General features: G+C 39.8%; 1 protein-coding gene across 9 annotated transcripts in view; it reads right to left on the bottom strand.

Annotated features, from left to right (window-relative positions):
• Nucleotides 1–2,891: 2,891 nt before the first annotated feature.
• The window catches only part of WIPF1 (WAS/WASL interacting protein family member 1), a 142,857-nt gene continuing 120,383 nt past the window's right edge, over nt 2,892–25,365 (bottom strand). For all 9 annotated transcript variants that reach the window (XM_049887483.1, XM_049887484.1, XM_049887487.1 and 6 more), the window contains 5 exons: nt 21,116–21,268; nt 16,805–17,575; nt 12,567–12,779; nt 11,734–11,847; nt 2,892–6,515 (listed from right to left, as the gene is read on the bottom strand). In XM_049887483.1, coding sequence (XP_049743440.1) covers nt 6,460–6,515; nt 11,734–11,847; nt 12,567–12,779; nt 16,805–17,575; nt 21,116–21,268 — 1,307 coding nt within the window. In that variant the 3' untranslated portion in view covers nt 2,892–6,459. The remainder of the gene's footprint in view (nt 6,516–11,733; nt 11,848–12,566; nt 12,780–16,804; nt 17,576–21,115; nt 21,269–25,365) is intronic.

The raw sequence follows: 25,365 nt of genomic DNA on the forward strand, positions 1-25,365 counted from the left end.
GTAATATGTACAAAGACCCTAGCATAACTGCTAGTACATAGCAGGTGAACAATAATTGGTGGCGGTTGTATGAAAAACAAAGGCCCTATCTCGGTAAGATTTGCTACTATCTGAAAAAAAACAAACAAACCCTGAAACCAAACCCACTGCCGTCAAGTTGATTCCAACTCATAGTGACCCCACAGGACAGAGTAGAACTGTCCCATAGGGTTTCCAAGGAGCGGGTGGAGGATTAGAACTGTTGACCTTTTGGTTAGCAGCCGTAGCGCTTAACCACTGTTCCACCAGGACTCCACTATCTAGATAAGTAAATTATATAGTGTCTTGATAATATAAAATTATTGTTTTCACTACTGTGTTAGATGTATTTTTCCACTGGTAGCATCATTTGGGACCTGTTCATGCCTTTGCCTCAAGGTTAAGTCCCTCAAGAGCAAGCACAAGGGGGAGTTTCCCTCTTCTGTACACAGACTCCTAAAGAGGGCTGTGTTGGGGGTAGGGAGCATTCCTGAACCAATAGTAAAGTAGCTGTAGGGAAGCCAAAAGAGAAGGGGCCACTCTACATTGACTGGAGTCAATTATGTGTCTAGAAAGTCTTCAATTAATTAGAATGGTTAGGGAATTGGGGATCCTTGAATTTACTTTTCAAATTAATCAAAAACAAAAACACATCACCTTTTGGCCATAAAAAATCTTTCTAAATACTGGGTTTTCAATTTCTTATAGGTTTAGAAGAGTTAAAAAAAAAAAAATCAATGTAAGCTACCCACTGAGATTAAAGGAGAAAAACCAGGTAACTACCCAAAGGGGGAAAAAGCTATAAATTATTCACTTCCTTCTTTAGTAGAAAGCCTTCTGTTGCTTGGGTAACTGAATTTTCACCCATGCCTGTTGGGAACCATTTAAGACACAGTGCTGGCCTCCTTAAATGCCACTCAGAGGTTATTGAACTGATATGGTTGTGATGGGGACATCAGTTTGCAGAGACGCTGGCACACAGTAAGTGCTTGATAAAAAACTTATTGAATGGATGAATGAACCCAATGAATGATTCCAGCTTGAACAAATGAGGCCACTTTTGAAAGTAATTCTTATTCCTAAAAACTCCATAATGAAATTACACCAGACTTCTTTGAATGTGTTGATAATTCCTTCCTGAATATGGCCTGGGTTTGATGGCAGAAAGATTAGGAAATGGAATGGAACTAAATTTTATTGAATGCCTAATATGTGCCAGATACATTGCCTGGTGTTTTGTAATATTTAAACCTTGTAAAACCTTTGCAAGATAAGTTTTCCCATTTTGTAGATGAAGAAGCTAGAGCTCAGAGGGGTTAAATAACTCGTCTACAGCCTCACAGAGAGCCAGTGGCAGAGTCAGGATTCAGTCTAGGTTTGTGTGTCCAGGGCTCATTCTCCGACTATGCAACCTTTCAGTCAGCCTCTTTTTTCCAGTAACCGTGAAAGACACGTGAAGTGCAAGTGTTAGCTAGAGGCAGGAAGGACCGTAAAGAAGGGAGTGTGGTGTAGTGGAAGATAATACCCTGCTTGTCCTTGAGAAATAAGTGATTTGAGGCCTTAAATTACTTATCTATAAACCAGATGACCTCTGACTGGGTGACCAGATGGCCCTCAGTTTATATTATTGTTAGTACCTCCTTTAACCATGAAAAAAAAGTGTCCCACTATGGATTATTCATTCTAAGCGCCCTATCTATAAGGTTTTTTGGCTTTAATTTCCAAGTTTCAAATGGAATCTAATATTACTTTGATAACTAAAGCAACATGAACATTTGTTTTCCAGGCATGTAAGGTGTAAGGGGATGGATAGCATGTGAGGGGCTCTTTGTCTGGAGGCTGCTTTGCATTTCTGATGTGGATGGCTTTTCTACTAATTAATGTCCCCTCCCTTTAAAAGTACTAGTAAACTCCTTTCTAGTAGATTTGGTTCCAGTTAATTAGGGATCATTATGTAAATATTTATTTCCTACTTCATACTAATAACCACTGCTGTCGAAGTCGATTCTGACTTATAGCAACCCCATAGGGTTTCCAAGTCTGTAAATCTTTATGAAAGCAGACTGCCACATCTCTCCTATGGAGCCGCTGGTGGTTTCAAACCGTTAATCTTTTGGTTAGCAGTTAAATGCTTTAACCACTGCGCTACCAGGGCTTCTGCTCATACAAGTAAACCAAAACCATTGCTGTGGAGTTAGTTCTGACTCATAGCGACCCTACAGGACAGAGTAGAACTGTCCACAGGGTTTCCAAGGAGCAGCTGGTGGATTAGAGCTGCCAACCTTTTTGTTAGCAATCAAGCTCTTAACCATTGTGCCATCAGGGCCCCACTCATATTAATAGTGGCTACCATTCATTGTGTACTTGTAAGTCAGCACAGTGCTGAGTACATTATCTCATTTAAGGCACAAACTAATGCTATGAGATACTCATTTTATGGATAAGGAAACTGAGACTTAGAGAAGTGACTTGCAAGTAATTGATGGAGCCAGGTTATCCTAAGCTCTTAACCGTTATACTATACTGATATGTACACACGCACAGACTGGATAGTTTAAAAAATTATTAGGCCTCCTAAATTTCCACCGGCTTCTCCTATATTTATCAGTATCAATTCTAGTCTTTGTAATTTCATCTTCTACGCCTTCCACCATCTACATCTTAGAACAGAGGCATCTGTCTCAAGTAAACAGACAACAGCTCTTGACTAAGATGCAGGTTCTCAGGAAAAACAAAAAAAGATTGAGTTAGAAAGTGAATGCAATGACTATATATGGTCCTTTTGTGGGGGGGGACTTGTCTTTATAACAGCATAGAGCAGAAGACACTTGCTTTTACACTTACACAGACAATACTTTAAGAAAAATCACCAGTTGACACTTATATCATCCTCTTTTATTTACTGTCTGGCTAACTTACAAAGATCCAGATGTCCAGGGTAGACTCGACCCCACCATTTAAACTACGCTGATGATAGATACCAAAATGTGTGTTTACATCATAGCAGTGGTATGAAAACATTTTTTCCCCCTTTCAGTGGTCCCTGACTATAAACAGGAAAAATTGTCACACCAAAATTTGTTGGGCACTTTAATAATCTTCCTGTTTCTACTAAAATAACAAAATTGGTATTATGACTTAAAATATAAAGGCCTGTTTTTTTTTTTTTTTTTTTGCTGTTTTGCTAATTGTTTTATAACTACAATAAACTAGCACACAGAAGGCCCTGTATAAAACAACACAATAAAAGTTCAAAGGTGGAGGTGTTTCCTCAGCAAGGCTGAAGATTTCAGTCTCTGGTATGTGGAATTCAGGCCTCAGTCCTTGTTTCTGGATGGATCACTGGATGTGTGGGCACAGTCCATGCTTTAACCAGATTTGAAAGAAGAACGGCCACCAGGCCCAGGTAGAAGTATATGAAGTGCTTAGTTTCATGTGTCACATAACGACCAAAGTTTCTCTCCATGGTGCAGTGCCAGCTGGGGTTGTACTTCTTGTCAAGCTCCTTCTTCATATGGGCCACAATGCCCTTCTCTCTGTTATACTTCTCCAATGCCTGAGTAGCGCGCTCCACCAAGTCTCGTTGCATCTCCTCTGATATGTCCCATTTTTGATCACAGCCTTTAGGATTTCACATGGTTACGAGCAGGGACTGGCTGGCTGCTGTAGTCTCCTGGGGGAGGGGTTAGAGCAGCTCCAGCCCAGCAGGAGCTGCCCAAAGGCCTAACAGTTTTTACAAATATGCAAATCATCTGCTACTTAGACGTAAAGAGTTGATTTCTTTCAAATCACAAAGTAAGGCACCACTGGATTAAGCATTTTTCTTGGTTTTTACTAAATAAAATGCATAGATACTGAACACTAAATTTTAATACTGTAATATATTTCAATATAAAATGATATGTGAATGCTAAAATACTGTATTGCATTTTGAACCTGGAAATTTTATGGGAAGAAAACACAAGTAAGCTCTGATTTCAGGGAACAAAATACTCATTTTTGTGATTTGCCATAGTTTAAGGTTTTGGAATAGAACCTATTCAAAGTTTTGGATGCAGTGAGGATGCTAACTTTCAAAGAAGATACGTCGGTGTATTAATGAAACATTCAGTTAAAAAATACATTCGAAAACATCTCCTCTATTCTGGAGAATGAGAGCTTTGAGCTGTGACCCTGTTTCAAACTTTATGGTGGTCTCTGCAAAGTTGGGGCATACAAGGAAATTGGTCAATTCTTACTACAACTTATAAAATTAAGGCCCATTTTCTCGGGGTTGGTCTTTTCTCTGCCATACTGTCTGGGAAAGCCAAACTCCATCTTTTCTGAAGCTGGTCATTAGGTGTTATCGTAGGAATGTTTATCACTTTTGAAGTCAGATCAAAGAATCAAAAATAAAATGATGCTGCTAAATTACCAAAATGCTAAAGCTAAAATGCACTTCTGAAATTACTTTTTGCCAAGTTTGTTACACCTTTATATTTCTTGATGTTCTTTGGGATACGAGCCCCAAGTGACTGCATGGAAAACGGATGAATAAGAGAGGACGGGGTGAAAAACACACGTTCTCTAGTAAGTCTAGGACTTCAGCAAGGAAAGTTATAAAAATACGATATATTCAAATTGGTAGCCTCATAAAAAGACACCCCTAAATTCTTTTGCTTTTATATAAGTGAAACATTTATTCTATAAATAGGAATGCATTTTTCAAATTTTTCTTTGGAGTAATTTCTTACTAATTCTCCCAGTAATACATGAATAACACACGGAAACCATGACAGAAAGTTTAGGTAGATATACATACACGTATGTGGTCATGTGCTTTTAAAAAATGGTAATTTTAAACAATCAACCATAGAAAACATCTAAGTGGAAATATTGTTTTCCATCTCTAGAGCTAGATTTAAAAGTCCCAGTAAGGTTCTGTAAACAAATCATATGAAAAAGGCAAGGCTGGCTCTTCCTATGGTCCTTTAGTGGAGCTTTGTTTGCATAGATCCAAGACAAATTAGTTTCCTGGATAGATTCAAAATAAATTCCCTCCAATTCCTAGTTGCTATCTTCCGATTCTCTCAATCCCTCAAGTATCAGGTTTAGATTTTTAGAGCGAGCTTTACCCTCTGACTGAAATCTGTTCCCTTCTCCCACGTTTCTGATTTGCTACCTTTCTCTGACTTTCTTCCTCCCATGATGGAACCTGCCTAGCCTCTCCTGGCCCTGAGTGGCACGCTTGTCGTCACTGTCATCGGGAGAGGAATAAAGGCTGCTTCAAGTCCACCAGGCCGGAGTCCAGCTGACAAATGAGCACACAAGCCAGCTGCTTTTGAGCCCGGAAGACTCGACAGGCTTTTAGTTTCTTACTAATGGCTTTATTCCATGTGACTGTAAACCACAATAGATCAATTTCTGATCTTGGTGCTGTGAAGCAATACTTGTATACAGACACTAGGGAGAGAGGGAAGATAAGGGAGCAAAATCTAAGGTCAAGCTGTCTGCCAAACAAGTTGTTGGCCTTAATTTTATTTTTAGTTACCTCTTGAATTGCCGAAGTTCATCTTATCTTAAAACAAAAACAAGAAAGGCAAGAGGTTTTCACGCTAGCCTCTATCTCCTAGACCCATGCTGTCCAATATGGTGGCTACCGGCCACGTGTGCTTACTGAGCATTGAGATGTAGCTGGTCCAAATGGGATGCACCGTAAGTGTAAAATACACCTAGATTTGGAAGACTTAGTATCAGAAAAAGAATGTAAAAATCTCATTAATAATTTTCATATTGCTTATAGGTTAAAATAATATTTTACATATATAGGGTTAAACAAAATATTAACATTTCACCTTTTTTAACTTTAAAAAAATGTGGCTATTAGGAAATTTGAAATTGTATTTGCGGCTCACATTGTATCTCTATTAGACGGCTGTGTCCTAGACCCTACTTCAGACTGCTAAAGATTAGAAACCTGCAACCCCAAAGTTTCATGGAAGCCCTCCTTCAGCAACTTGCTTAGGTGGCCCTGTGGTTCAGGAAACAGGCAGGAGGCCAAGCATGCATAAAAGGCATGGAAGTAAACAGCTCTCAGGGACTTAATTAACAATAGTTCTGTAGCAAATAAGCAGTGAATGTTGGAATTTGGTTGGTTGAAAGATGGGCTACAGTTCATCTCTGCCTACTTGCCACAAAAGCCTATCTACCTCCAAGCAGCCAACACTGGCAGGCTGTAGCTGAAGCAAGCATAGCTTTGAGAATATACACAATATAAAAAGGTAGATGCATTTCTTTACCATATTCCCAGCCCCCACACACATCTTCCTACCTCACCCTCCTTTCCTCCCTACTGCCAATATAAAGGGTACAAGGGAGAGAAAAGAGGAGGAGGGCGTGCAACTCTTGGATAGCAACAAAAGAAGCAGGTCTTGAGCTTGGGTGGAGAAGGTCAGGCAACGATCACCTTGGGATGGGAGGAAGTGGTGGGGCACCTCTTTCTCTTCGATTGGATCCACCTTGATGAAAAAAAAAAAAAGACAAATATATAACTTTAGTTAGAAGGTCTTATGTCCTCACTGTGGAATTTCAGGGATGGTTGCAAAGGTATCCACTATCTTACTCCCTATGACCAAGGCTGAAAACCAATTGGCATATGTGGATAAGAAGTTAGAGGTGAAAGGCTAAAGCAAGAAAGGATCTTTATAAACATCACTAGAGAAGGATGGTCCCCACCACTGGCTACTGAGTACTGATACAAAGTTAAGAAAGCTTTTTAAATAAAAACAAACTGATTTTCTCTTTATCAGAAACATAATACACACTTATTATAAAAGATTTAGAAAATATGGATGAGTAACATTGAAACAAAAAATTGACTCAAGCTTGCACCACACAGAGATAACCACTAATGACACTGCGTGTATATTTTCCATTTGTTTTTTCTATAGTTTCTTTTTTTCTTTCAGAAATAGGATCAATATTAGTCTGAATATCCTTCAAAGCCATTACTCTTTATCAGTATAATTATTAATGACACATTGCATTCTATTATATGGGTATAACAAGCCAAAAAATCAAACTTGTTGCCATCAAGTTGGTTCCGACTTATAGCCACCCCACAGGACAGAGTAGAACTGCCCCACAGAGCTTCCAAGGAGCGGCTGGTGGATTTGAACTGACGACCTTTTGGTTGGCAGCCGAACTCTTAACCACTGCGCCACCAGGGCTCCATTATATGTGAATACTATAGTTTGTTAATACAGTTTACTTAACCAATTCCTTTTGGGGGTCATTTAGGTACCTTCCAATTTATAAAAAATGCTTTTTTTTTTTTAAGTTAGGCATATTCATGGACTATCAGCACTGTAACCAAGTTTAAATTCCATTCGTATTCAACCATTTATTTGATTCATTTATGCCATATACCTTTTTGAGGATCTAACCTTTTTTTTTTTTTTTTAAACAGGTGCCAGGCATGAAGCCATGCATATGCTATAGGGACACCTGTCAGTTGGGTAGGTCAGCTCAGAGACTCAGATGGGCTGGCATCTGGTAAATTCCTCAGCCTGCGTCTGAACATCAACCCTAGTAGCCCACTTAGGAATTTCCATGATAGAACCAAATCTCTGAGCAAGGAAGGGGAGGAAAATCCTGGCAGCTCATTACCTTGCCTCTCTCCCTCTCACCTTCCCCAAGCAAATCTTCTCTTGGGCAGGCATCTGAGGAAAGACATATCTGGATGAAGGTCAGCCATAGAGCCTTGATCCTCCACTGCTATACCACAGGTGGTTAACAAAATGAGGGTTGGCCTTGGACAAAGCTGTAATTAGGGGACACTGAGTGTGCTCTCTGGAGCCCTGGTGGTGCAGTGGTTAAGTGCTTGACTGCTAACTGAAAGGTTGGCGGTTTGAACCCACCAGCCACTCTGTGGGAGAAAATGTGGCAGTCTGCTTCTGTAAAGATTAGCCTTGGAAACCCTATGGAGCAGTTCTACTCTGTCCTATAGGGTCACTGTGAGAAGGAATCGACTTGATGGCAATGGATTTTTTTGTGTGTGTGACTACGCTTTAGACTGCTCAGGGCTATCTGAGGGCCCTACCAGGCTGTGGGCTTGGAGGCTGAGGCAGTTACAGGGACATAACAGAACCACTTGATGTTGTCACTGTTGTCAGGTGCAGTCGAGTTGGTTCCAGTACAACAGAACCAAACACTGCCCGGTCCTGCACCATCCTCAGGTTGCTTCAAGCCCACTGTTACAGTCACTGTGTCAATCCATCTTTGCTGAGCATCTTCCTCTTTCTCGATGACCTTCTACCAAGCATGATGTCTTTCTCCAGGGACTGTTCCCTCCTGATAACATGTCCAAAGTACATGAGACAAAGTCTCACCATTCTTGCTTCTAAGGAGCATTCTGGCTGTACTGTTTCTAAGATTTGTTCTTTTGGCAGTGCATGGTATATTCAATATTCTTCACCACCACTATAATGCAAAGACATCAGCTCTTCTTCGGTCTTCCTTATTCATTGTCCAGCTTTCACATGCATATGAGGTGATTGAAAACATCATGGCTTGGGTCAGGTGCACCTTAGTTCTCAAAGTGACATCTTTGATTTTTAACATTTTAAAGGGGCCTTTTGCAGCAAATTTGCCCAATGCAATACTTCATTTGATTTCTTGACTGCTGCTTTCATGGGTTTTGATTGTGGATCAAAATAAAATGAAATCCTTGACAACTTCAATCTTTTCTCCATTTGTCATAATGTTCTTTACTGGTTCAGTTGTGAGGATTTTTATTTTCTTTATGTTGAGGTATAATACATACTAAAGAATGTAGTCTTTGGATCTTCATCAGTAAGTGCTTCAAGTTCTCTTCGCTTTCAGCAAGCAAGGTTGTGTCATCTGCACGTTGCTAATGAGTCTTCCTCCAATCCTGATGCTGCGTGTTTCTTCATATAGCTTGGCTTCTCGGATTATTTGCTTAGCATACAGATTGAAAAAGTATGGTGAAAGGATACAACCCTGATGCACACCTTTTCTGTTTTAAACTACTCGGTATCCCCTTGTTCTGTTCAAACGACTGCCTCTTGGTCTCTATACAGGTTCTACATGAGCACAATGAAGTGTTCTGGAATTCCCATTCTTTGCAATGTTGTCCATAATTTGTTATGATCCACTCAGTCTAATGCCTTTGCATAGTCAATATAACACAAGTAAACATCTTTCTGGTATTCTCTGCTTTCAGCCAAAATCCATCTGCCATCAGTAATGACAGCCTTTGTGCCATGGCCTCTTCTGAGTCTGGCTTGAATTTCTGGCAGTTCCCTGCTGATGTACTGCTGCAATCATTTCTGAATTATCCTCAACAAAAGTTCACTTGCGTGTGATAGTAATAATACTATTTGATAATTTCTGCATTGTTGGATCACCTGCCTTTGGAATGGGCACAAATATGGATCTCTTCCACTTGTTTGGCGAGGTAGTTGTCTTCCAAACTTCTGGGCATAGATAAGTGAGCACTTCCAGTGCTGCATGCATTTTAGCAACGTGCAAGCCACCACAGTAGGAGAAACTGAAAGATCAGTGGTGGGGAGCTACTGGATAGTACTTTATTTTTGTTAGGGAAATGAACCATGAGCCCTATGAAGTATTAAATGCATAATGCTAGAACGATTTAAAGCAAATCTACAAAATATTTTGGGAGGAGGAGTAGAAATTAATTCACCAATTTCACTAATATCTTTAAACGCCTCCTGTGTTCAGGCTCTGTGCTGTGTGAAGAAATAGTGAACAGGATACAGTTCCAATCCTCAAGTTGCTTACAGTCTTAAAGAAAGAAGGATGGGGAGGGAATGTGTTTAGTTACTAAATTAAAAATCTAGAGGGGCTAGGGAGGATGGTTCTGATACTGATTTTAAAATACAAGTAATATTTAAATTAGATTAACTATACTTATAAGAAGTCAGAAAGAATAGAGTCTACACAAACAACTCCTTCAAGAGAATTCATTTATTAATGTCCAAGGGGGGAAAAACAGCCTGTACTGTTCAGATAGAAGTTCCTTTTCTTATGAAAACATACACACACATGTGTGGAGAAAAACTTCTACCAAGTCTTGTGTGATAATTTTATTATAGTATGCCTTTTTAAATTAGGCATTGTCTAATGTAATGTTTTACATAAATGAACTTTGCCAGGAATTAAAATTTTTCTTTTCAGGCAGCAATATTCTGTTTATACCTGGCATTTATTCATGTAAATCTTGCTAAAATACTTCCTAATTCTTTGGATTCTTCACCAGGGGCCCAAAGCACAATTTGACCTGTTGTTAATAACCCAATAGAAACATCTGGTATTGTCCTGTGCTGTCATATGCAGTGCAACTCTGTGTCCCTACCTCCTCCTTTGACCTGAGCCTGCCACCTATCACTTCTCCCTCATGTCAGTGGCTCTGCTTCTTACCAGCCTTAACTTCTGCTGATATTAATCTGCTTAAAGGCTGGAAACCAACCAACCAACCAGCTAATTGAAGAATTGTGTGTTATGTAAGAATTGTGGGCTCTGAGTGTGTGTAAGAAGCTCTGCTAGGCAGTAGGGATATGATTAGGGACATGGTGACAATTATTTGACAAGCTCAGTAACCTTTTTTCCACACATTTCTGGCTTGGCAGTTTGGTTCTGAGACTAAGGTTGCTACAAGTCTGAGCTTCATCAGTGATTGTATGTATTTCATGCTAATTCTTAGTCCTGTACATTTTTGTTGTGAAATTTGTCTATTTTCTCTTTTCATTCACATTTCTTCAACAGGGAAAAAGCAATTTACTTCTTTATGGTAGCATTAGGTATATTAGAAAAACCAGAAACAATCTCAATGCCCAATAATGGTAAATTAAATTATTGTATGCTGACTTGATGAAATACTGTGAAATGAAAACCATGTGGTAAAATGGGGAAGCATTTACTAAGAAATGTTATGTAAACTCTACCATCATGAAACTATATAATTATGACTATATAAAAATCAGAATTATAGGGGTAAAAGTAGAGGAGAACCTGGTAAAATGAAAATATCTTACGTTGAGATGAAGAGATCGTGGGTATACTTAAAATTTTCATATAATGCTCAGTAAAGCTATAATTATAGTACATTTAAAAGATCGAAGCAGTTACAGTGAGTTTTTGTTATAATTAAGAAGGTATTTTGCCAGTCTCTAACCAGCAGGAGGAAGCCCTGGTGGCTTAACGGTTAAGAGCTATGGCTGCTAACCAAAAGGTTAGCAGTTCAAATCCACCAGGCACTCCTTTGGAAACTGTATAGGGCAGTTCTACCCTGTAATATAGGGTCTCTATGAGTCGGAATTGACTTGACAGCCATGGGTTTGTTTGTATTTTTTTTTGAACCAGCATGAAGAGAAGATAGCTGTATTTGTGCTACCTTAGGAGAATCAAAAAGAGGGAAGACTGTTCAAACAAACCAAGTAATATTTAATCTACTAGCAAACCAAAAGTATTCTGAGCTGATAATGACATATTAAGATAGTCATTTCTCATATGCATTCTGAATATCTCCAAATCCCTCATCGTGTATAGAAGAGGAGCAGACCAGAATGTCAATGGTTTTGAATGGGGTTTTCTGCCCGTTCCAGGCAAAAGGCCTGGGTTTCCTGTACAACCCATGGCACATAGCCCACTCTACTCAAGATGGAATCTACCAAAGGCCTGTGCAGAAATACTTACTCCGGCTTTCATTTCTTGCTAATTTACTAGGATAACTTTTGGTCGTCTGTACATATGGCTCTGGAGGTGGCAAATCGGAAATCGGGTGGAAGTAGAATCTGCTTTCCCACTCATCTAGGGAGAAACAAATAGGATCTTCAGTCACAGGCAATCTGCTCTGAAGATGTTATGTAATGAAAGGCATAGAATGAAAAACAGAACTTCGAAAATCACTTCTAGTTTTATGCCTAGGTATTTAAGAAAAGCTGAAAGTGCTACAAATATTACTGATTAGCACATGGATAAAATATACTGGCCTGCAAATCAAAGCAAAGGCAGGTCCAACTGATTATAACTGGAGCAATTAGGATCCAGCCAGTCCCTCTCAGGAGCTGGGGGCAAGGTTTGGGTCACCTTTCTTCTCACTAGTGGGCCCATGAATAACTGGGACCACTCAGATAACAATGGCAGAGGTAAGCATCTTAATGTCTGTACCTGCAGCAAACTGTTTAGAAATGGAAATAAAAAGCAGGTAAGCTACAACAATGGTTCTTTTCAGAATTCTGGAATCTCCAACAAGTTAACCAGAAACAAGGTTCAAAGAACAGGTCAGAGAAAAATTATCTGCTTTTTGGGGAAGAGTTAGGAGGTGACCACTATCTTTAATTGGAAATCATGGTTGCCCCTAAAATGGTTAGTTAGATCAGTGCAATGCAGTGCGATAACAACGAGGGTAATACCCCCCCAAAAACGAGGGTAATACAAACCAAGAGCTGTTAACGCAAACAAATTCACCACTGGATTGCTGCACTATAGCCCCGAAAAGCTTCCAAGGAGTGGGAACGACATCTCACCTTCACAGGATGAGTCTTGGAAGCCATTTCTAATTGATGTGGATGGGGGAGGAGGAGGAGGTGCCCCAGCACCAGGCCTGTCGGGAGGAAGAGGAGGCCTGGGCCCACTTCTAGGGCTATCTAGTCCACTCCTGGATGGCAACTGAGGGGTGGCAGGCAGGGCCCGAGATGTGCTGCCATTTCTGCCTACTGGAGGAGGTGGAGGGAGGGGGCCTGGAGGGAAAGAAAAGAAGAGATTCCATTTGATATCTTATATCCTGCATCAATGTACCATCGTCAATGTATAATAATTGAGTGCCTGCTGGATACCTGCCCTTTAACTAGGGAATATCAAGATATGGGGAAGACTTTCCTGGAGATTTAACCAAGAAATGAGTTTTTGTTGTTAGATGCCGTCAAGTTGGTTCCTACTCCTGGCAACCATATGTACAACAACGAAACACTGCCTGGTCCTGCACCATACTCACAATTGTTGTTATGCTTGAGCCCATTGCTGCAGCCACTGTGTCAATCCATCTCATTGAGGGTCTTCTTTTTTTGCTGACCCTCTACCAAGCATGATGTCCTTCTAGTGGATTGGAACTGCCAACCTTCTGGTTAGCAGCTGAGCTCTTAACCATTGTGCCACCAGGTTTTCAGAAGAAATAAATAGGCACATATAAATACAAGGACGCACATATGTATACACATGTATGTAGAATGAGTGCATGTTGATAGTTAAATGGCTGTTTTGACTTTGAATTAGTACTAAGATTGGAAGCGATACAATTAGATTGAGAACAGGTGATCATCTGTTTATACTGACAGTGGAATAATTAAAAAAAAATTTATAATCCTTTTAAATAGCTACTGAACTAGTTACTGTGACATGAAGCTGATTAAATAAATGCTATTTAAAAAGGAATAAAGATTGTTATGGAATTATTTTAGATCTTTAGAAGGACTATGTTCTTTAAATGCAGTATTACTGGTAATTACACAAGCACATTTTTGTGATGGATATGGTCTGTTTGCAGGCAGAAGTGGCATCAGGAAACCAAATATTAGTCATCCTGAGAATGGACGAGTTCCTTCTTGGTTATTCTGCTTTAGGGAGGCAGATTAACACAGAGAGTGACCACTAGCTAATCAAGATCCATGGCTATAAATGCTAGTACAGGATCCTGACCCTGAGCGAGCTGGTTACCCTACAGAACTCAACTTCCTCTCTATAAAAGAGAGTCAGTCACCTCTCTCATAGCACTATTGCTGGGAATAATGAGTCAAAAATCAAATAAAAGTACTATGTAAGTATTTGAGACCTTTTTTTTTTTAAAAACAAAAACCCAGTGGCATGGTATAACTAGAAAATTCACAGTTCCTAGAAAAAATATTCAAAGTAAATTTTTTTTTTTTTTTTTTGATAATCTAAAAGAAACCTATCTTGCTTTACCTATCCTCCAATACAGAGGCTATTTGGGCAGTAAGAAATTTAAAAAATAAAAACAAAGAACTTGAGCATTTTCTCATGTAAATCAAAACGGCCTTGGCAATTATTTCTCATTTTCAGAAGTGTGTTCCACTGTTGCAAGATGCTGACATTTTATGTAAATATAACACCTTATGGAGGTATAAATATAAATATTTCTTGTTAACTATAATTCAGAATCCAACTAGATGGCCTTAAATTGAACAACCCACCCACTGCAGATTTTTCTGACAGGTGGTCTTGGCTCAAACACTTGATGGCGGTGGGCGGCACTGCCCATCCCTGGTTGGTCTCTCAAGGAGTCTTCTGTGCCTCACCTTGTAGGACTTATTTATTACCTCATCTGCTTTTCAGTGCTGGAGTCCCAGTCAGCAGGAGTTGATTTACTAGGGGAAAAGTATCTCATAGGCCGTGGGTTTAGCTTCACTGGCAATACCACCGCATAACTGCCACTAGACTTCCCACTATTATGGGGCCTAGTTCTACATAACTTGATCTTTTTTTTTTTTTTTTTTTTAATTAAATGTTCATGTTCTTAACTCCAAACTTCCGGTCCCCTGCACCAAACCTAGGTTCTATTTCCCTCTGACAGGATAATAATTAAAATTGGCATTTCTTATGCTGGGAAGTAAGATAATCACTCTACATACTTGTCTCATTTAATTCTCACTGCTAATCTGTGAGGTATAGAGGCCACAGAGGTTTTGGAAGGTTAAATAGCGAAGTCCAGAGACTAATGAGTAGACGAGCCAGATCTGACTCCAAGTCTGTCAAATTCTAAAGCCCACTCCCTTAACAATGAAGCTAAATCGTCTCTCAAAATACAGATGGTCCTTGATAACCCCTCATATACTCCTATGGGAATGTAAATTGGTAGGGATTTTCTGGAGGGCAATTTGGCACTACCTACTGAAATCCACAGTTTATTTATGCACACCCATAGACCTAGAAATTCCAGTTCTACAAATTCATCCTAAAAAATACAGATGCACACAAATAGCTATAAGGATATACCACTGCATTATCTGCAATAGCAAAAATTTAGAGATGGCTCAAACAACCAAGTGGGGGGACTGATCAGATACATCAAGATGCAACTGTAGAATCTAATAGGATTCATATAGCCATTAAAAGTCATGTTGTAGAAGAATAGCTAATCATATCAGAAAATATTAATGAAATAAAAAAAATTTTTTTTATTGTTAAATAAAAATCAAGTTATCCAACAATATATATAGCATAGTACCAATTTTCTAAAAATGTGCATACATGCACTTTAACAAGACTGAAAAGATATATAACAAAATGTAATCAATGACTATTTCTGGATGTGGTAGGGTAGGATTATAGATGATTTTTATTTTCTTTATACTTTTCTGTATTTTTGATAATAAACAGGTATGACTTAGGACATAAAAAGAAACATTAAATGTTTCACACATGACCCTGCCTGTCATATTTTGGGGAAGGTTTAATCTGTTGATCCATCCATTTGATAAAGCCATGCAAACAGCTCCTTAACCACTCTGCCGCGAGGGAAAACACACAGCTGTCGGATGAGAAGAAAGCGTTGCATTTCACTCATCTGACTACTTGTTCTCTTTAGTTCATTGAAAATATGTAATTAAATGATACTACGTCTAGGGACTGGAAGACTAGTAAATTTTTTATATTTACAGTCAACTCCCCGTGGAAGAGTGGTTTAGCGGAGTGGTTTCAAACACCCTGATGCCCAGTCTGCACCTCTGAGCAACTAAACCAGACAACCGGGGAAGGGGATCCAGGCATCCCTGGCCTTTAAAGCCAATGGTGTCAATTAGGATCCTGAGGTCACAGGGTCAAAGGCAAGTTAAATTCTCCTAAAGAAAAAAACACCTCATTTGCAGACATCTTGTATTCTTAAGGTAAAATAAGAAAAGTGGATGGTTCTGCTCAATCCTTCAATAACCACTATTTTTTAAGTCAGTCTGTGCATTCTACTAAAGGTGCCTATTATGATTGTCTGCCACAGACAGGACAGAGCATGCAAATTCTAGAGAGTCCTTATATTTCACGTTCTGAGAGTTCTTCCCTTAGATGAAGGTTTCTCGATACTGGGGGTGGGACACAGATGGGCTTCAGTAGCCCCTTCAATCCTTAAAATAGCATGCAAATTTTGTCTTTATGCTTATGAGATTTTCTTTATGAAGAGAAGGCCTCTATCTTTATTTGATTCTCCAAGGGGTCTCTGTGCCAGAGATATTAACAAACAGCAAAATGAACTCTTTTTAATATTTGTTCTTCATGAGTAGAGAAGTAGTCTCAAAGCTTGACAGATGAAGAGAGAAGTACAAGAGAAGTTCATCAGCTCTTAAAAAACTGCCGTTCTCCTTGAATAATGAAGCTCTCCCGAGGGATAGGGAAATATATTTCCTCAGTTAAGATAGCTGAAATTCACTTTAGGAAGGGAGGGTAGTAGAGTGAGGAATATACTGCAGAGATGGAAGATCAAAGTTCTAGCTTCTTCTTTATTAACTAGCTTGTGACCAATTAACTGTATTGGTTACGCAGTCTCCTCATCTCTAAAACATGGACAGAAATATTGGTCCCACTTTCCTCAGAGGTTTACATGGGGTCAAGATGAAATTACACATGTTAAGTGTCACTCAGAAGCATAAAGCATTCTGAGTGTGTACTTATGTTTTTGTTTGAGTCTACTCACTTATATGGTTATTAGTGACATTTGGTAGATTAGCTTTTAGGGAGACAACTCACCCGTGTCTTGCCGTACCTGATCTGCCTGGTGGGTCCCTCACTGGAGGAGGGGGTCTCTCACTAGGTGGGGGAGGAAGAGGGCCAGAACGTCCCGGTGAAGGTAAAAGTGGTGTTGACGAAGAGAGTGACAAATTCCGCTGTGGAAGTCTTGGGATTTCATCGTTGCTACCGGCACCCGGAGGCAGGGGAGGAGGGCCGGGCCTGTTGGGTGGTGGTGGAGGAGGTGTAGCCTGTGAGGAGGAGGAAGGCCGTGGGGTGGAAGGCACTGGAGGCTTGTTGTTCTGAGGGGGAGGAGGTGGGCCAGCTTCTCTGTGGAGGGAGGGCCTGCTGCCCACTGGAGGAGGAGGAGGAGGGGGCTTGTCATCCAAGGCCCTGCTTGGGGTTGGGGGAAGGGGAGGCCTGTTGGAGAACGGTGAGGAGGAGCCTGGGGGTGTCTGGCGAAAGGAGCCTCCTCCAAAGGCAGCACCTCGGTTTCCAGGGAAAGGGGGTGGAGCAGGCCCAGGACTGGGCTGCCTGAGTGCCCCAGGCACTGGTGGGGAGCCACGGTTGTGCAGACTTGATTGTATGGGTCTTGGTGTATTAGGTACTGGAGGGGGAACACTATCGGGCTTTGCGCCCACGTCAGGCCTTAGAGGAGGCATACGGTTCCTCTGAGGCTCTGGGGGACCACTTCTGTGGCCTGGAGAAGGAACTGGAAACCTCCCTGGGCCACTTGGGGGTGAAAAAGGTTTGGAAGATGTGGCTCTTCCTCCTGGTGGCAAAACTGGTGGTCGGCTTCCTCCGGAATCTGAAGAATAGGGGAAGAAAGATCAGTTAGAAATTAGGAACACTAAAGGAAATCAAGAGTACTAGAGTATACTCCCAACTACTGGAAGTCTTTTCTTAAGAATGCTATAAAATATAGGTAACTATTTATAGAAATTAGGCTATGTGTAGTCCTCGCTGGCGGTAGAGGAATGGTCCATAAGCTCTCTGGCAGTCTTCCAGACCCAGGCTCTACAACCCACGAGCTTTCAAGAGGATTTTGGAGCAATCTCTTAGCATTACATATGGACAAGAACCAGGAACAGGATGGTGCTGGTACATGGAATTTCTGGTAATGTTTACCACCACTCCCCTCCCCCAACCTCCTGTTCTCTGTACTTCTCAGGTTTGAAAAATAATTCACTCTTCTTTGGTATAAAAATTAGCTATCCCAATATAAAGCTTCATATGCAAGGGTTTCCTATTCCAAGAAAAAAATATATATGGACAAATATAATAGAAGAGTTAGGATTTCAATAAGAAAGAAATAAGAAAGGAAAGAGTTGAAACCAGTGGACTATATTAATGTGCAAAGAAGTAGGCAACTATACAATTTTTTGTCCTCCTGAGTCAGCATCTTAGTCATCTAGTGCTGCTATAACAGAAATACCACAAGTAGATGGTTTTAAAAAAGATAAATTTATTTCTTCACAGGAAAGTAGGCTCAAAGTCCAAATTCAGGGCGTCGGCTCCAGGGGAAGGCTTTCTCTCTGTCAGCCTTCTCATCAATCTTTCCCCCGGACTAGGAGCTTCTCCACACAGGGACCCCAGTTCCAAAGGACATGCTCTGGTCCCAGCACTGCTTTCTTGCTGGTATGAGGTCCCCCTTCTCTAATCACTTCCCTTTCCTTTTATCTCTTATAAGATAAAAGGTGGTGCAGGCCACACCCTAGAGAAACTCCCTTTACATTGGATCAGGGTGTGACCTTAGTAAGGGTGTTAAAATCCCACCCTAATCCTCTTTAACAAAAAATTACAATCACAAAATGGAGGACAACCACACAGTACTGGGAATCATGGCCCAGCTAAATTGGTACAGACATTTGTGGGGGGTGGGGGGGCGCACAATTCAATCCATGACAGTCAACTTCCACTTCAATACTGGAAGATAAAACCCAGTGCAGTCGAGTCGACTCTGACTCATAGTGACCCTATAGGACAGAGTAGAACTCTGCCCCATAAGGGTTTCCAAGGAGTGCCTGGTGGATCTGAACCACCGATCTTTTGGTAAGCAGCCGAACTCTTAACTACTATGCCATGAGGGTTTCCAGTGGAAGATAGAACAATCCTATTAGGTAATTCATATTAAACTGATTTGGTTTAACAAAGGGAGAAACTAAAGGGGAAACCAAAGATACGGAAAAATTCAAACTACCACCCCAGAATCTCTTGGAACCCAAATTAACTTTCAAAAAATGGTTAGCCTTAAAATTTGTCTACCACTTGAACCATTAGCTAATTAATGCACCAAATATTTATTGAGCACCTGCTATGTACTGCCATTATTCTAGCCACTTGAGACAGATGAGAAAACACAACAGAAACAATCCTGTTCTCCTGTAGTTGCCATTCTCATGGGGGAGGTAAACAATAAGCCAGTAAACAAGTATTTTCTGACAGCTCTAAGTACTAAAAGGAAACTAAAATAAGGTGATGAGATGAAAAGTGCCTAGAGGCCAGGACAGAGTGGTTGGTGATGACACTTCTAAGGATGTGACATTTGAGCTGAAGTATGACGAAAAACAGCCAGTCATAGAAAGAGGAAGAAGAAAGGTGCTTCAGACAGAGCCTGCAGGTGCAAAGGCTCTGTCTGAGGTGGGAATGCTCTTTCAAGTTCAAAAACTGGAGGCCTGTGTGCCTGGGGCATAGTGCACGTGAAGGAGATGCCTATCGAACGCAGCCTGAGTGGGCCGCAAGGGCTGAGTCATCAACAGCTTCCCTGTAAGCCAGAAAGTTCAGATTTCATTCCAGGTACAGTGAGAGTGTTTGGAGGAATTTTACACAGTGGAGTAACATGGACTCTAATTTTTTATTTAGACTTTAGTATTGGAAAAGGCTGTGCTTTCTTTGAGTATGTGATATGTTCCTCTGTCACCAGCTTGTGACAAGTTTTATCTTCCTCTTAGCTTTGGCAACAAAAAAGTTCAGATTAAAGCTGCAGTTACTATCCACCTAACAACTGTACGAGATCTGGCACACCATTTGTGCTCTAACTTAAATTCCATCTTTGTTTTGATATTTTACTTCTATTTTTCTTTTACCGTAATTTTTTCACTTATTGTTAAACTACTGGATGTATGCATTTGTAAGCTGCCTCAAATCCTTTTGGTAGGTTTTAAATAAATACATTTAAATTTAAATGCAGGTCTGGCAAAAATCTTTTTTATTATTGGGTCTCTCTCTAGATTTTGACCCCACAGTGCTAAAACAGTCAGCTAGCCTGACGATTCAGTGACCTTATCTTCACATGAGTGTGAGCATTTCATACCTTCCCAGTCGACATTTTAAAAGATTTTGCTGGTAATATAATTAGACATAAAATTCCTCTAACTACAATAAACACTAAAAAACAACAACTAGTTTTACGGTAAAATTTCCTGAGCTAATGTAGTATTCAGGAGAGAGCTCCTGCATTTAAGTTTTGTATGTAGCCATGACGAGGCTCAACTTTTCTCTCTGCCATTAGGTTCATGGACAAGCTTATAGGACTCATTTCCATGGCTCCCTGCAAAGAATACTTAGAATCACTGGCAATGAAATACCAAATGTCTGTCATACAAGACACCATTTTAGATTTAGTGGGATTTGTAATTATATTCCATATAAAGTACTGCACAGTGTTTTTGGGAAGTGGTTCCTAAGTATTGAGTATACTAGCCATAATGCTCCTTAGAAGCAAAGATGGTGAGACTTCTTTCGTACTTCAGGCATATTATCAGGAGGGACCAGTCCCTAGAGAAGGACGTCATGCTTGGTAAAGCGGAAGGTCAGCGAAAAAGACAAAGATCCTCAGCCACTTGGACTGACACAGTGGCTGCAACAATGGGCTCAAACATAACAATGGCTGTGAGGATGGCACAGGACTGGGCAGTGTTTAGTTCTGTTGTACATAGGGTTGCTATGAGTCAGAATCAACTCAACGGCACCTAACAACAACAGACAGCTGGATCAGGCTACCTCACAATGACAGATGAATTTGCCAGGCCACCAGAGAGAGTTTCCAGGGGTAGCAAGTTCCTTTTGCTTCTTCCTTTTCTTCCCACTCTAGCTCAGCCTTTAGAAAAGTTCAAAAAGGTACAGGTTACCCAGGGACACTGGGCAAATACCTAACAGCTCTATGGAGTTGCTAAAAAAAAAAAAAGAAGAACGATGCTAAATAGAGTCTCTCTTATAAAATAACGTTAACGTTTAAAACAATCTAAAATGTTTGAAAGGATGTAATGCCTTAGAGGGTATGCCACGCCTCCAAACTACCAAACTCTGCCCATCTTCAGTAACTACAAGAGAAGGAAACTCTTGTTACCATTATCTCTGTTGGCCGTGGATCTCAGCTTGGGCATTCCAGCCTGGAACAGTCCTCCCAAACTGGGTGGTCCGCCCCCTCCAAAACTTCCACCACCTCCACCACTGCCGCCACCTCCTCCACCAAAGCCACCAGCACCAGCTCCTTTAGGTTCTGCAATTGGAAGAAACCATACTCTTTTTACATGTATGCAAACACCTACAAGTATGCTTCACCAGTCTAGCCCAGTTAAACAATAACTATAAAACTGGGGGCTGGCTGAACCGGGGCCTAGAGTAGACAACTGGGATTTCTTCATTAAAATGCAGGGTTTTAAGGGCTCACCCTACCCCAGTCAGAAAGGGAAGGGCTTTCTCTACTCCAGGGCAGCCACAGATGTAGTAGTGGAATAAACAGTAATAGACGGTGACTTGTCCCCATGTCCACTAGCTGCCATATGGGTTAATATCTGTTTGTTCTACATTCCAACTAAGATATGACAAATAAAGGGATCTTCAAAGAATGAATGTCATTCTTTGAATTGACATGGATTGACACAGTAGCTGCTACCATGGGCTCAAGCATAGTAAGTATTGTGAGGATGGTGCAGCATCAGGCATTGTTTTCTTCTATTATACACAGAGTTGCTATGAGTTGAAACTGACTGGATGGCACCTAACAACAACAACAGTATTTTTTTCATACGTGTATTTCTTCCTTAAAATTAAGACCAAATTCAATAAACAGTTTTTAGCCTGATCTTTCACTTAATGCTTTATTGTCAGCATTTCTTATGTCATTAAAATAGTCTTTGAAAACATGAGTTTAAATGATTGCATTATATTTTAAAGAACATGGATATACTATAATTTATTTCATCATCAACTTATCTGATGGTCTTTCACATTGATTTCATTTTTTTTTAAATATCATAACACCTGTATGAAATCTTTATTTGTACCTCTGATTATCTCTTTAGGAGTAGAATTACTGAGTCTATTTTTCAGGTTCTTGATACATAATACAAAAATGCCCTCCAGAAAGGTTCCCATCAGAAGTATATGAAAATGAAAAAATGTCAACAATATCAACAAATAATCCATGTAGACATTGTTAAATGGGAACTAATTTGCCGTGTAAACTCTCATCTTAAACACAGTAAAATATAAAAAAAAAGTATATGAAAATGATTATTTTTAGTATCCTGTCAACACTGGGCTTTAATATTTTAAAAATTCTTTGCAATTTGACATGGTTCAAAGTTTTTTTTTTTATTCTGCATTTATTTTGTCAGGGAAAATTGTGAAAGATTTTTAGATGGACAAACAAAACAGGAGGAGGAGGAAAAGGAAAAGATTACTAAATATTTTTTCTAGCCGTTGGGGTTATTTCTGCCTTTCATCGTCTTTGAACTACTTTACAACTCCCTAAGTTGAAGAAAATTGGTAATAATGTAAATGATCTTTAGTTGTGCCCAGTACAATGCACTGATCACTGACCTGTTTGCACCTCTCTGCCTTTACAGGTCTGGTACTTCAAATTCTCCTTTGAGTTGATTGTAACATCTGAATGGTTCCCACATTAATTAATGAGTTAAATAAAATCTTTTGTTAATGGTTCCCTCATTAATTAATGACTCCTACTGAAGAGTCCGAGCGGGGAGAATAGGAAAGGCACCTTTATTTCATTGTATATGGAAAAAGAGTCCGTCAGAGCTGCTGCTGCCAAGATTGCTCCCCAAGGGCGGGCAGGCAGGTTACTTTTGGGGCTTTACAAGTAGGGAGTGTCTACAAGTTACATCAGCAACGTTCTTAGTCACACCAAACAGGCGCAGCGGCATTTACATAAAAGCAGGATTCAAACGCAAAGCTGCAGGGGAGGAAGCCAAGCAAAGAAAATAGGATTTTTAATACAGCACTGTGGGGGCTGTCTCACTTTGGCACATGAACATTTTATATCTGTATGACAGTTATAATTATAGTCTTTTAAAAATGATCCTTTAACAATTTATGTGTGTGTGTCTGTATTTATGAGGTTAAATGCTGTTTAAAGAATACTCCACCCCACCCCCAAAAGTTCTTTTGAGTCTTTGATAAGTATTACATGAAATCTGCAGGTTAATCTGGGAGAACTGACACCTGTATGATATTTGGACTTCATGTTTGGGAATGTGGTGTGTTTTCCTATTTACTTATGTCTTCTGTATTTTTCAGTAAAGTTTTGTACTTTTTATAAGTCTTGTTAGGGTTACTTCTAACAAATTTTTGCTGACATCGTGAAAGGGATGTTTTTCCTACTATTTTTTCTAAGTAGTTATTATTGGCATCAGGAAATTTAGTTTGATATCTAATACATAAGCCACTTGCTGGATTATCTAAATTAAAATTTCTAAAAAATTTATTACCTTGGATTTTCTAGTACACACATGGTCTGCAAATAATGAAGGTTTTTCTCCTCTTTTCTAGTAGTTGTGTTTCTTATTTTATTTCTGTTTTATCTAAGCAGGTAATTACTATGCTGGCTGAACTTCTATAACAATGTCAATTATTAATGTTGCTAAAGGCAACCATGTTTTGTTCTAATTTTAATGAGAATGCCTCTAATGTTTCAAAGTTAAATATTGACTACTGGCTTGAAATAATTTTGCTGTCGGTTGTTGTTTATTCACAATCAGGAAGTACCCTTCTATTTTAGGTTTTTGAGACTCTCTGATGGTGTTGAACACCAAGTACCCACTGGGGATCTAATGAGATGATTACGTGGCTTTTCGTATTTGATGTGATGGATTAATAGACTTTCTAATGTTAAAAAGGGGATAAACCCTGGTCTTGGTGAATTATTCTTTTAGTATACTATTGGACTAAGAGTTTTTTTTTTTTTTGTATTTTATTTAGTATCCTCTCATTTATGATCATAAATGATCTATAGTAGGGTTTCTTAACTTGGCACTACTGATATTTTGGGTCAGGTTATTCTTTGTTTGGAGGACTGTGCTACGTGTTAGACTGTTTAGAGCATCCCTGGTCTCTACCCACTAGATGTCAGTAGCACCCTCCCCAAGTTGTGACAACTAAAAATGTCTCCAGACATATCTCCTGGAGGGCAAAATCACCCTCGATTGAGAGCCACTGATCTATAGCTTTCTTTTTGTGTGTGCTGTCTCTGACATGTTTTGATAGTAGGATCACGTCAGGTTCATTACGCCTATCAGACAGCTTTCCATCTCTGCTATGTTTGGGAACTATTTACATAGCATTTGAATTAGCTGTTTCGTAAACTCATATGGCTCCAAAGTTCTTTGGAGAGAAAATAATTTGATAAAGCTTTCAACTATTTCCTTGATCACTGAAGCTTCCTAAGTGAATTTTGGTAAATTTATATTTTTCTTAGAAAAGTAATTTCGTCAAGATTTTAAATGTATTAGCATATAACTTCCTACTTCTTGTTGTTAGCTACTGTCAAGTCTGCCCGACTCAACGAAAATGCTGCCTGGTCCTGTGCCATATCCATAACTGGATGTGTATCGGACTGTTGTGAAGACCATGGGGTCTTCACTAGCTGGTTTTTGGAAGTATACTGTCAGGCCTTTCTTCCTAGTCTGTCTTAGTCTGGAAGCACCACTGAAACTTTTCAACATCATAGCAACACACAAACCTCTACTCACTGATAGGTAGTAGCTGCAAATAAGGTACACTGACCAGGAACCAAACCTGGATCTCCTGCATGGAAGGTGAGAACTCCTATCGCTGAACTACCACCGTGCCTAACTTGATAGTAACCCATTGCCCTTGAGTCGATTCCGACTCAGCGATCCTATAGGGCGGAGTAGAACTGCCCCCCTCCCCACGTGGTTTCCAAGGAGCAGCTGGTGGATTTGAACTGTTGATCTTTTGGTGAGCAGTCGAGTTCTTACCCACTGCACCACGAGGGTTCCAACTTCATAGCAGTACCCTTAATTTTAGAAAATTTCCCTTGAGTCTCTATTTTATCTGCTTCTAAGATCTAATTTTATTTGTTTGTGTTTTCTTTTTTGATTAGATTTATCATAAGCATGTGTTAGCGCTAGCTGTATCTTTTCTAGGTATGGAGCTTTCTGGGATGCTTATGGGAGCTTTGAGGATAGAAAAAATAATCTGATTATGAACAGATGAGAATGACTTCACCTAACAGGATAAATCAAATTGGAATAACAATTTCTGTAAGTATAACACAAACCTGCTTCTATATAAAATTTAAAATTTTTACTAATTTTAATTACTACCAATACTATT

The sequence above is a fragment of the Elephas maximus genome, chromosome 6, assembly GCF_024166365.1.
Source record: "Elephas maximus indicus isolate mEleMax1 chromosome 6, mEleMax1 primary haplotype, whole genome shotgun sequence".
Classification (NCBI taxonomy): Eukaryota; Metazoa; Chordata; class Mammalia; order Proboscidea; family Elephantidae; genus Elephas; species Elephas maximus.